Source organism: Rhinolophus ferrumequinum, chromosome 13 (genome assembly GCF_004115265.2).
Source record: "Rhinolophus ferrumequinum isolate MPI-CBG mRhiFer1 chromosome 13, mRhiFer1_v1.p, whole genome shotgun sequence".
Lineage (NCBI taxonomy): Eukaryota > Metazoa > Chordata > Mammalia > Chiroptera > Rhinolophidae > Rhinolophus > Rhinolophus ferrumequinum.
The window spans coordinates 53,465,070-53,476,578 of NC_046296.1; the positions used below are offsets into that span (position 1 = coordinate 53,465,070).

Genomic DNA, 11,509 nt, shown 5'->3' on the forward strand with positions numbered 1-11,509 from the left:
GCGAGACTTGCGCACGTGGCTCCGCCCCCACGGGGCGTGGACTAGTGGTGAGGGCCAGTTGGCCCGGGGCGGACTGGGGGTTGCTCCTGCTCCGGGCGGTCAGCGCTTTTCTCCGTGCGCCCCAGTCCTCGTTAGGGGGAGCCGGCCGACCCCCTGTCCTTTTCCCCCTTTAGCGAAGGCCTCCCCGCCGCCGCTCTTTCTGCCCCGCGCTCCACGCGCCGGGACGCCGAGGTCGCGTCGGGGCCCAGGCCATCTTCCCTCAGTAAACATGGCGGGGCGGGCAGGGGGCGGGGCCGCCTGTCACCCGGCCCGCGCAGGCTGCGGACGGGGTTCTTCTGCCGCGAACCGACCTCGGATCTCCACACGCGTGGAGACCCCCCAGGTGCGCCGGACGGGGGCGGGAGGCCATGGTGTGCGCCGTTACAAAGAGGCTCAGGGGAACCGCAGCAGAGCGGACTGGGGAAGGGACGAGAAGAGGGTCGGGGCGAGCCGGTCTCCGGCGTGGAAGTCCGGGAAAATCTTAAGTGCGGGGCGCGAGGTGGTAGTGCCCCCGCCACCTCCCACGTTGAGGAAGGCAGAAGGCCAGGAAATAAAGAGGGTGAAGGTGATGGAGGAGTGAAGGGCGAAGGGCAAACCCCAGCGGGAGGAGACGATCCTGGGGACGGACGCTCCGGGCACCCTGTACCCTTCACCTCAGTCCTGAGACCACGCGGTGCCCGGAGCCTTGGCGAGGAGGCAGGAGCCGGGTAGATGCTTCCCTAACTCCTGATCTTCTTTGCCTTCCCAGAAGAAGGGAGCGATGTTGATATCAGGAAGAACGACGGGACCTTCTTAGCCCTGGCTAAGTCACAGAGGTAAGGGGAAGGCAAGCACTGTCCCTGAGTGGGACGGGGATGGCGACGCCGCGCCTGGAGGGACTGAGTATTAAGGTGTTAGAGATTAAAATTAGCATTAATATTAAAAATTAGCATTAAGTTTTAAATAAAAATTGGCATTTTACTGAGTGCCCCCAAAGCCTGTCAGACCTTGAGGAATTCTCGGCATAAAGACAGAGTCTTTTGGGGGCAGTTGGCCCTGCTGTGGCCGCTTTGCAGGAGTCAAAACCAGTGTAGTTTGTGACTGAAGTGAGGGTGGGGGTAGGGTGGTGGAGAAAGATTCTTGTCTTTATCTTAGACATTTAAAAAGGGGTCCTACAGCCGGCTATTTGTGCCCTGTGTGGGACAACTCAGCTCTTACTTTTGACTCCCAGTTTCTCAGCGAGAGGCAAGTCCATAGGGTTTAGATCAGTGTAGAGTTTTTAGAAAGCCACCATCCTGTTCTTAGAATCCTGTCTGATGAGGTCTTTGTTACTGGGTCAGGTTTTTCCTGTCTTGTCTAAATGGCTCTTCTTCAGCCATCTAGGGGAGCTCTCCACACCGCATGCAAATAGAATTCTATCAGGAAGCCCTGCCATTTTACCCCAGTTTACCTGCCAGTTTATCTCCAGTTCTGTATGTCTATTCCAGTCTATACTGGGACCTCTCTTTCTTTCCCCACGACCTACCTATCCATATTACTAGCTCTTTATGACTTCATATTCTTATTTGCACACAGCAGAAATCTTTCTTATATTCCAGTAGTTCCCATCACCTCTATCATACAGTAGTAGTGAAAATTTGCCAAAGGAGTGAGAAAACTTGAGATGTTGCAATGTACAAAGGCCCAGGGCATCTTTAGGTTAAACCAGAGTGGCTTGTTGGGAACATTGTTCTGGGGACTAACGTTTGTGACTCTAGAACATGTGATCCAAGAGTTGCCAGCCCTGATTTCCTCTTTTCATTGGCCCCAGGAGGTTCAGAGTTCAGGTTTTGTCTGCATGAGGCCATATAATTCTAACCAGGCAATATCTGCCCAAAAACACAGTGTGGGAGAGCTGGAAGACAGTATGGTGATCTTTCTCCTTGTGGGCAAGGACAGAAGACATAACTTCTAATGATCTGTGTCTAGAGTAGTTGAAATATGAACTTTGTTTCGTGAATGACTGACTACAATTAACATTCTGCTTCCGCCCTGGTTCTGGGAGTAGTGAGGAGGGGATCCCCTGGTGAATAACCTGTCATACCTACAGATAGTACTGTTTCTTTCTCCCATGTTTTGTTTCATGCTGTATAACCTTAAGCAAGTTATTTAACTTCTCTAAATCTTAGTTTCCTAGAGAGTTCATGTAAAGTACATAACCTGAGATACGGTATTTTGAGAGTGATAGCTATGGTTACTTCTTCACTTATTTTAATTATCACTTTTTTATTTATTATAATTACTTATCATTACTAATGTCCATAAAGTACATAGCATACTGCTGGGTTACAGAGCAGGTGTTCAAAAATGTTAACTGTCATCATGTTAGGCTCTTTAAATACCTGCCATCCTCTGTTATTTTTTTCCCCATACCAATAAGTACCCCACGGTATAGTCTCTAAAGACAGTATGGTATCAATGGAGAGTGTATGGATGGATGGGGAATCACTAGACCTGGGTTCTAATCTGGCCTCTGACAATAATCAGCTCTGTGGTTTTGAAAATCTCACTTGAGTCATTTAAGCCTCAGTGTCTTTGTCAATAAATGAGAGTATTGTCATAGTGACTCTTAAGATTCCTTTAAGTTTTGAAAGACTATGATCCTGTCCTTGTTCTAGAACAATAGTATGTTCTTTGAGGATTAGTATTTCGGTGCAGGAGTCAGAAAAGCAACTTTCCCATCTTTTCTCAGCCCCTCCTTTCCAATTCCTTCTAGTACACTGCCAAGTGGATTAGGAAAGCCTAATCCATCTAGGAATGTTGTTGAATGTGGTCTCCGGGCTCCCCATTCTAGAGCCTTTAGGGCTGAGGTGGAGTTTGAGTGCCTAGGGTGATAGGGCCATTTAGAGCACAGCGATTGGTTCCCTGAAGGGGCCAGAATGAATAACTGCTGAGTTTCACTCCGCCCCCAATTCCTGATCTCACCTCAGCCACTTCCAGAGCCAGACCCTCAGTCTTGGTCCAGCTCCAGACACCTACAGCTTCCCCAGGCTACTCTGCCTCAGAACAAGGATTGCTTCTCTAGGTAGGTGTTTGCCCCAGCAGGATAAGATCACCCTCCCTGGCCCTTCTCTTTGCCCTAGCTCCCTGGCTTCTTTGCTTCTCCCTAAAGTGCTCCTGAAGTCATAATTCCGAACTCCTGGCTCCAGCACATTGCCCTCATTTTTGAATCCCACCACTCTTCCCAGATCTGCTATTGACTGTGGTGTTACAAATAGAATAGCTGAGAGGTATGTGGCAGGGTTTGTCTGGTAATGTGGAGGAGAACGGAGCGGTTGGGGATGCCTAGAATGGAGGTGATCTTATTGGGAATCAGTGCTGAGAAGAGAAGGGGTGCTGTTAGCAAGGTGAAACTGGGGATCATGGAAGGTGGGGGCTGAGGCCAGGGGGAATAAAGGAAGCCATGCTGTTTCAGTCTCCATTTCTTCTTCCCCGCTGGGCTGTGGCGCCAGGTTGTGCTCTGCTGGCTTAGTACATTGTACTGACTGGGTCTGTGCCTACAAGTGGGGGCAGGGAAATATTCAAGGAGCAACTTGGGCTAGAGTTGATTTCTCTTTTGTTCTGGGGTGGAGACCTAAGAAGGCTGTTTCACAGCTATGCATGCTCAAAAAGGTCCTGGCCAAGTAGTCGTCTCCTGGCTGTCTCACTCTGCTACTTCCTCCTCCCTTTTTTCTTTTACCACGTCTATACCAGGATCTCCAGCCCGTCAAGGGCTGCCACTGAGATGGCTGGTCCAGTTTGGTGGGTGTGAGATGCACAGGCCTGGCGGTGGGTGGCCGGAAAGGTAGGACAGGCCTGACTAGGAGCTGATTCCTTTGCAGATCACCCTGGACAATGTCGCTTGGTGGAGCAGGAGGACTGTGAGACCTACCTTGGCTGAGAGCCAGGTTGTAACCATTTGTCTGCCACTGCCCAGCTAAGCGTCAGCCCGGAGCCCAGGAGCAGCAAGTGACTGCAGGTCACAGCCACAGTGAGGATATGAGTGTGGGGGTGACCACCTCTGCTCCCCTCCCCCCAACCTCAGACACGTCTGCCTTCTCCCTCGTGGACTATGTGGTATTCGTCCTGCTGCTGGTTCTCTCCCTTGCCATTGGGCTCTACCATGCCTGTCGTGGCTGGGGTCAGCATACCACTGGCCAGCTCCTGATGGCAGACCGCAAAATGAGCTGCCTTCCTGTGGCGCTGTCCCTGTTGGCCACCTTCCAGTCCGCTGTGGCCATCCTGGGTGTGCCATCCGAGATCTACCGGTTTGGGACCCAGTATTGGTTCCTGGGCTGCTCCTATTTCCTGGGGCTACTCATCCCTGCACACATCTTCATCCCTACCTTCTACCGCCTGCATCTCACTAGTGCCTATGAGGTGAGCCAGGGAGGAAGGGAGGAGCATATAGGACTGTCAGGGTCAGGGATGGAGAGGAGGAACAGGGCACATGTGAAGGACCTGGGATCCTGGAATGCCTCTGCCTGATGAGAGTGACAGGGTGAGGTCAGGTGGGGGGAGAAGGAGGGTGCTGTGCTGAGTGGGGCTCAGCGTGACTATGAATTGGATATTCCCTCTTGTCCCTGCACCTCTAGAGGGAAGTTGTGTGTGAATTGGGGGTGGAGTGGGGAAGAATATACTTTTTTTTTTTTTTTTAATATTCCTACCTAGTACCTGGAGCTCCGATTCAATAAAACTGTGCGGGTCTGCGGGACCGTGACCTTCATATTTCAGATGGTAAGTGGGGTGAGGCTGGAAACCGAGCCTGAGGCATGCTGAGGCAGCTGAAGCCTTCCCTGCTCGCTGGATGGCAGGATTTGGTGCACTGAAGCCCCCAGAGGCATCCTGATTCCCATTCCTTCCGGTTCCAGCACAGACACTGGCTGGTAGCAACAAACCAAAATTTGGAAGAAAGGAGAGGGAAGTGAGTTTTAGGTGAAGGATATGGGGATATTGGAGCCGAGGTCCGTCTTTCCTCCTCTCTCTGCCCACTCTCATCTCCTCTGCCCCTCACATTCTCTTTCCATACCCAACAGGTGATCTACATGGGGGTTGTGCTCTATGCACCATCATTGGCCCTCAATGCAGGTGAGGAGTCACAGCCCCTGGCTGCCAGCCCCGGTAGGCTGGGAAAACAGCCTTTCGGAGGGGCAGGTAGAGGAGAGTGTGCAGAAAAGCATCTGACTTTGGCCTGGGAATTATTTCATTGCATGGGCCCTTGGTTGGTCTCCACTAGAGCTTCACTTCACTTGAAAGCTAATCAAACATTACCGTGCCCTAGCTGAGATGATTAATCACCACCTTTTGGTAGAGCTCTGCAAACTTTTTTTGTTCCATTGTGGTGAATGATTTATTTCATCCTTAATGACCAAGCGCTTCATGTCTTACCAGGGCTTCTCTGGCTTCTCCACTGGGAAACCTGTTCCAGAGACAGAAATGTGACTTTTATCTCTTTACAGTGACTGGCTTTGATCTGTGGCTGTCGGTACTGACCCTAGGCATTGTCTGTGCCATCTACACTGCTCTGGTAAGTGCAGTAAGCCTTAGGGGAGGGAGGAGAAGAGATGAAGTAAGGAGGGGAAATGGGAAGAAAAGGAAAAGAAGGGTTGAGATAAGAAAGTAGGAGGGGATGCGGTAAGAATGTAGATGAGAAGATGGGATGAAATTCTAGGGTGGAGTGAATGAAATGAGATGTAGGAGATGGGATTGGGTGGGAATGATGACAACAGGGTCTCAGGAATTATGCCCCTGGCAATGACACGGCTCTTTCTGGTGGTATGGTGTCCTCACTGATGGATGGTTTTGAAGACATCTGTGTCAGGCATGATCTTTTCCTTACAGGGTGGGCTGAAGGCAGTCATCTGGACAGATGTATTCCAGACACTGGTCATGTTCCTAGGGCAGCTGGCAGTTATCATTGTGGGGTCGGCCAAGGTGGGCGGCTTGGGGCACGTGTGGGATTTGGCTTCCCAGCACGGCCGTATCTCTGGGATTGAGTAAGTACACCCCTTCCCCTCGTTGGGGTCTCTAGTGCCATCCTAGAGCCTGGGCAAGCAGAGGGCAAGCTGTGGAAGGCTTCGGTGCAGCACTGAGACAGGTGGAAACTGGCACTGCAGAGATGGAGGCTGATCCCAGGGGTCCAGCTCGTGGTTAAGGAGCGTCAGGACGTTTTCAGTTCCTGGGTTGAGGTTGTGGGTTGGAAGAACGGAGCCCTCCCTCCAACTTGCTGCACTGTCTCTTGAGTCCACCCTGTTCTTGCTTTCATTAGCTCCTTGACCCTGCCAGTGTCTCTGCTCTCTTCTGATCCCTGTGGTAGGAGGGTGAGGAGGGCTGAGTCTCTCTCTGGGGCTCTGACCAGGTGGCATTTATTGCAGGCTAGATCCAGACCCTTTTGTGCGGCACACTTTCTGGACCTTGGCCTTCGGGGGCGTCTTCATGATGCTCTCCTTGTATGGGGTGAACCAGGCTCAGGTGCAACGCTACCTCAGCTCCCGCACGGAGAAGTCTGCTGTCCTGTGAGTGCTGGGACAGGGAGACTGGGAGGAAGAGAGTAGCCCTGGTTCCACGGAGGCAGTTGGGATGGGGGCAGGATGTCAGAGTGCACACACCCCCACTGGGGTCGGACGTGAGTCTGCTTTCTGGGGCTTAGGGAGGTGGTCAGGTTATCTGTTAACCCTCCTCCGCTTGGCCTTGGCCTCTTTTGCAGCTCCTGCTACGCAGTCTTCCCTTGCCAGCAGGTGGTCCTCTGCATGGGCTGCCTCATTGGCCTGGTCATGTTCGCCTACTACCAGAAGCATCCCATGAGCATCCAGCAGAGTCAGGCAGCCCCTGACCAGGTGAGGAGGCCTCCCTAACCCTCTCCTGTGCCCAAAAGGGGCCAACCAGGATCCCTCAAGAGGAATGTCTGAGTGACTGCAGGAAGTGGATTTAAGTTCTTTCCCACTTTGGGATTCTACTGATCTAGATGTGAGGATCCCAGCCCCCGGCATCACCTAATCACAGTGCTCACCCTGCTGGGTGGGGCCCTACCTTCATTGACTCATCATCACCGCTATGCACCATGTAACCTGCAAGGAGCTGTCGTCCACTTGGGGTCTCATCTAACCCTTCCAGCAGCCTTCTTTTACAGAGAATAGAGGCTCAACAGGTGGCCAGCATGCTCAGCTCACACTGCTAGTCGGGTTGGAGCTGGGGTATGAACTGCATCCTCTTTCCAAAACCCAGTTTCTCTCTACTTACTGTGGGGTCGCCCTTAGTGCCTGGCTCCTCTTTCTGATGCAGCAGACCGGCCGGGCATGTGCAGGGGGCCTTCCCATATGCCTCGCTCTGGGAAGGGCTCCCCTCTCAGGAGAGCTATGCACTTCTCTGCCTGCAGTTCGTCCTGTATTTTGTGATGGATCTCCTGAAAGACCTGCCAGGTCTGCCTGGACTCTTTGTTGCCTGCCTCTTCAGTGGCTCCCTCAGGTACCCTCTGACCACTTCCGTCATGGTTGGTGCAGCTGACCTCCACTTAGTACAGGGTGGCAGGCAGGTAGAGGAGGGGATCCCTCTGAGTTTCTCAGTGTGCCCATCCATCTGTGAATAATAGCGACAGCTCATCTGTGTAGGACAGCATGTCCTGTCCCAAGAGGTGACCATTTTGATGAAGCATTCTTTTACAATACTAGGAGTTAATCTGAACAAAAGCTGTACCGCACTCAGAAAAGGACAAGTGTCCTTGCCTTCCAGGCCTCTTCGTTGGCTGCCAACTGTGCAGATAGTTTCTTGACTGCAGGCGTCATCTCCTACCTTTAGGGTGCTGTTCCCTCAATAGAGTCCCTTGTTAGTTTTCCTCCTCACAGTGCAGCTTCTTTCTCCTTCTCCTTTCAGCACCATATCCTCTGCTTTCAATTCACTGGCAACTGTTACGATGGAAGACCTGATTCGACCCTGGTTCCCTCAGTTTTCTGAAGTCCGGGCCACCATGCTTTCCAGAATCATTGGTGGGATTATGCTTCCTCATGTCTACAGTCGCTAAGCCACACCCTAAGCACTGTCGCTAGTCTGCTGTAAAGCACCAGCTTTAGCCGGGGCTCAGCACTTGCTGAATGAAGCACACAACCTTGTTTACAGTTCAGGGCACTTCCTGGGCAGGTTTCTGAGTCACATAAGAATGAGGGCAGGGTGGGTGGGACCTAGAGCTGGGGCGGCATGAGTAACATTCCGTTTCCAGAGACACAGAGGTAGTGGTTTGGCTGGGGAAGGAGCTTTGCTCAACTTTCCCCCATTTTAGTGTGTTAACTCACATCTTGTTTCCTCTCTTCTTTCTCCCCAGCCTTTGGTTATGGGCTCCTTTGTCTGGGAATGGCCTATATTTCCTCCCAGATGGGACCTGTGCTGCAGGTAATGACTATGGAGGGAAGAAAGCAATTTTTAGGGGCAGAAAGGAGCAGATTGAAACAGGAAATTGAGGAAGACAGCTATTGTGAAGAGTCCCTTTGGTGAACTACCTTTAGCTGTGAACAGACCCAAGTAGCCAAAAGCCCCAGGGTCATTCCTGGGACTTTGTTGACTCAGAGAGATTTAAGGATCAACCTCAGAGGAGAACCTAAAGCATGTTCCCTTAGCAATCCCTGCGCTCTCAAATCCTGCAGTCTGATGGTTCCAGATAGAAGAGACAGGCAGACACATCTGCCGAGAGGGCTCTGGGACAATGTCCGTGAGGCTGCTGGTTTCTGAGCCTGTGTGTTCTCCCAACCCTGTCCCCCCCGCAGGCAGCAATCAGCATCTTTGGCATGGTCGGGGGGCCGCTGCTTGGACTTTTCTGCCTAGGGATGTTCTTTCCTTGTGCCAACCCTCCTGTGAGTGACCCGTCTGGCTCCACAGTCACCTGCAGGGGTGGGCCTGAGGGAGGGCTTGGCAGGGCTTTCACCCTGAGTACTGGGAACTGGCGGGAAGGTTTGGTGGGGCTGGCGTTGTGACACTAGAACACTCCGTGTCGCGGCAGGGAGCCATTGTGGGCCTGCTGGCTGGACTCGTCATGGCCTTCTGGATCGGTATTGGGAGCCTAGTGACCAGCATGCGCTCCAGCATGGCACCCGCACCCTGGAATGAGTCCAGCAATCTGACCACTGTCACCATGACCACACTGATGCCCCCCACCACCCTTTCCAGGTGAGTTGGGCTTCACTGTCTTTCTCCTTGGGGAGAATAGCTCATTTTTGAGGGGCTCCCCAGGGGCCTTGCTAAGGAATGCGCCACCAGAAGCCTCAGGGAAATGTTGGGTGTTGGATCCCAAGACCCTAGGACTGCAGGTGGGTGGAGCCAGGGCTGAGGAACTCCCTGTCAATGAGTTGCTAATTGTCCCCACCCCTCTGCTCTCCCCAGGCCTGCAGGGCTACAGCGGCTCTATTCCCTGTCCTATTTATGGTACAGCGCTCACAACTCCACCACAGTCATTGTGGTGGGCCTGATTGTCAGTCTGCTCACTGGTGAGGGGGTGTGGGATGAGAGCACAGAAAAACAGGATGGGCTAAGGGCGGCTGCTCAGGGAATCTGTGCTTCGGGGGGAGAACTGACCTTGTCCTCTGTGCTCCTGGATGTCTGCAACAGTCAGGCTTCTTGGCTGACCTCCAGGAGGTGGGCGGGGGCTGGGGGCTGGGAGCCCTGAGAACACAGGGCTTGCTGAGTGTGCACTGGTTACGTGGTAAGACTCAGAGGTACCTTGATCTTCAGGGGGAATGCGGGGACGGACCCTGAACCCTCGGACCATTTACCCAGTTTTGCCAAGACTCCTTGCCCTCCTGCCCGTGTCCTGTCAGAAGCGACTTCACTGCAAAAGCTATAGCCAGGTAGCACTTGTGTTGTCCAGATTGCCCCCTTCCTTCCCTCTCCAGACTACCACCTAATCTTCCAGGTTCCTTTTCATCCCTTTTCTTTCTCCCCCACCCAGCACCCTTTGCTCTGAATATTTGCCTGAGCCTGGACCATCCCGCAGCAGCTGCCCTGGGTCCCATGGGGGAGCACTGGTTGGTGGGTGGGCAGAAGGGGCCTTAGCCTGGAGAGGCACACAGCGTGCTGGCCTTTCCTCTCCTCTCCCCCTTGTGCTGATGTCCCTTCTAGCCGGGAGCAAAGCATGAGTGAGTTCCCCTACCCCCCGACCCCTTTGTCTCCTGTTCACCCCAGCCCTCTCCCTTTGCTCTGTGTGTCCCCAGGACCTCCCTGAGGACACCGCCGTGTTTCCAGAGAAGATGAGTAATGGGATACTGAAGGATAGCAGAGATAGGGAGGCCATGCCAGTGGCTGAGGAAGGCCCGGCCCACCAGGAGAGCAGCCCCGCCATCCTCCAGGAGACTTCACTGTGATCTGGACTCAGGAACCAGCCCTGGAGGCTACCCTGCAGGACAGGGATGAGCTACTTGATATGTTCTGCAGGGACAGTTGGGGACTGAATGACCACATGACCTAGCCCAACCAAAGGACCTTGTTCTTAGGGGTCCGGAACATTAGAAACTGTCAGGTCATGGGAGGTATGAGGGCAGGACAGGATTTTGCCAAAAAAAAGGATAGAAGGGAATTCTCTGGGAAAAGGGTAATGGCTTCTGATTGAACATCACCAAGCTCCTTTGAAGTGGATAGAAACCATAGTGCTGTTACAGCTGCCATGGGGCCTGATGTGGCAAGATTGACCATCTTCACCAAAAACTCAAAGCTGCCTTGGCCAGCTGTTATTTCCCTTGCCATCGCATCTAAGCACAGATTCTGTCAGCCACAAAGAGCCCCTGGGACTACTTTCAGGTTGTCTGTGACACCCTGACCCCTCTCATTCTTATCTGTCTACCTCCAGTCTGGAGAGGGAGGTTTTGGTGTCCCTGGGAGGCCTCGGAATAGACAGGTACGTTTGTCTCCTTTGTGTAGAGTAGGGGGAAGCTTTCCACCCACCGCCCCCACCCCAGTGGGCACTTGGGGGTGGGGATACTGATCCAAGAAAACAGGGCATGACCAGGTCCGCTGTGGATTGTCCCATCTCTGACGCCTGAGCCATCCCACCCTAGTGTCATTGTGTCATTCGTGCTCCTGTTTCCTTTGAGAGTTTCTTCCTCATGTGTCTTTGTTCCTAGGGAATAAAAACTGTCATTGGGTCTAGAATCTGGGCTCCTATACTTTCTGCAGCTGCTCTTACCCACCCCAGTCCAATCCCTGGTGAGGAGAAGCGCTCCCGTTTCTTCTGCTGAGGAGAAGCAAAGGGGACCTAGCTCTGGCTTGGTGAAGTTTCAAGTCATGCCCCTGGCACGTCTGCAGGGGGGAGCATTGTGCTCAACACAGTGGAAGATGCACACATTCTCCCCCTTTCTGCTTATCCCCTGTGGCTTAGTCTGTCCCCTGTCCTGCCCCCCCTTGTCCTTGAGCAGAACAATCATTGCTCCTCTGAGATTTTCACTTTGGGGGCTAGAGGATGTATGCTGCTCTTTGGCTTAAAAATAGAACATTCCAG

The 11,509-nt window shown here is 52.9% G+C and overlaps 1 protein-coding gene across 7 annotated transcripts; it reads left to right on the top strand.

The window, feature by feature from the left end:
• Positions 1 to 249: 249 nt before the first annotated feature.
• Positions 250 to 11,213, top strand: SLC5A6 (solute carrier family 5 member 6). Of its 7 annotated transcripts, XM_033124912.1 has the most exons (19): positions 250 to 382; positions 788 to 854; positions 2,988 to 3,082; positions 3,170 to 3,287; positions 3,879 to 4,416; positions 4,708 to 4,773; positions 5,073 to 5,124; positions 5,496 to 5,563; positions 5,878 to 6,032; positions 6,411 to 6,551; positions 6,743 to 6,872; positions 7,412 to 7,500; positions 7,906 to 8,018; positions 8,351 to 8,418; positions 8,790 to 8,876; positions 9,023 to 9,189; positions 9,403 to 9,506; positions 9,751 to 9,866; positions 10,230 to 11,213. In XM_033124912.1, exons 5-19 carry the CDS (start codon positions 4,036 to 4,038, stop codon positions 10,377 to 10,379), a joined length of 1,887 nt encoding a protein of 628 aa, XP_032980803.1. In that variant the 5' UTR covers positions 250 to 382; positions 788 to 854; positions 2,988 to 3,082; positions 3,170 to 3,287; positions 3,879 to 4,035; the 3' UTR covers positions 10,380 to 11,213. The 7 variants fall into 7 exon arrangements, with proteins under 7 accessions (XP_032980803.1, XP_032980802.1, XP_032980805.1 ...); XM_033124911.1 differs by lacking the exon at positions 3,170 to 3,287; XM_033124914.1 differs by lacking the exon at positions 3,170 to 3,287 and having other exon boundaries at positions 791 to 854.
• The last annotated feature ends 296 nt before the right edge of the window (positions 11,214 to 11,509 follow it).

Excerpts from the sequence above, each read along its gene's own strand:
- SLC5A6 (XM_033124912.1), top strand. The coding sequence starts at position 4,036 with ATGAGTGTGGGGGTGACCACCTCTGCTCCCCTCCCCCCAACCTCAGAC. Across the intron at positions 5,125-5,495 it reads ATCATTGGCCCTCAATGCAG|TGACTGGCTTTGATCTGTGG; the intron begins GTGAGGAGTCAC and ends ATCTCTTTACAG. Across the intron at positions 6,873-7,411 it reads GTCAGGCAGCCCCTGACCAG|TTCGTCCTGTATTTTGTGAT; the intron begins GTGAGGAGGCCT and ends CTCTGCCTGCAG.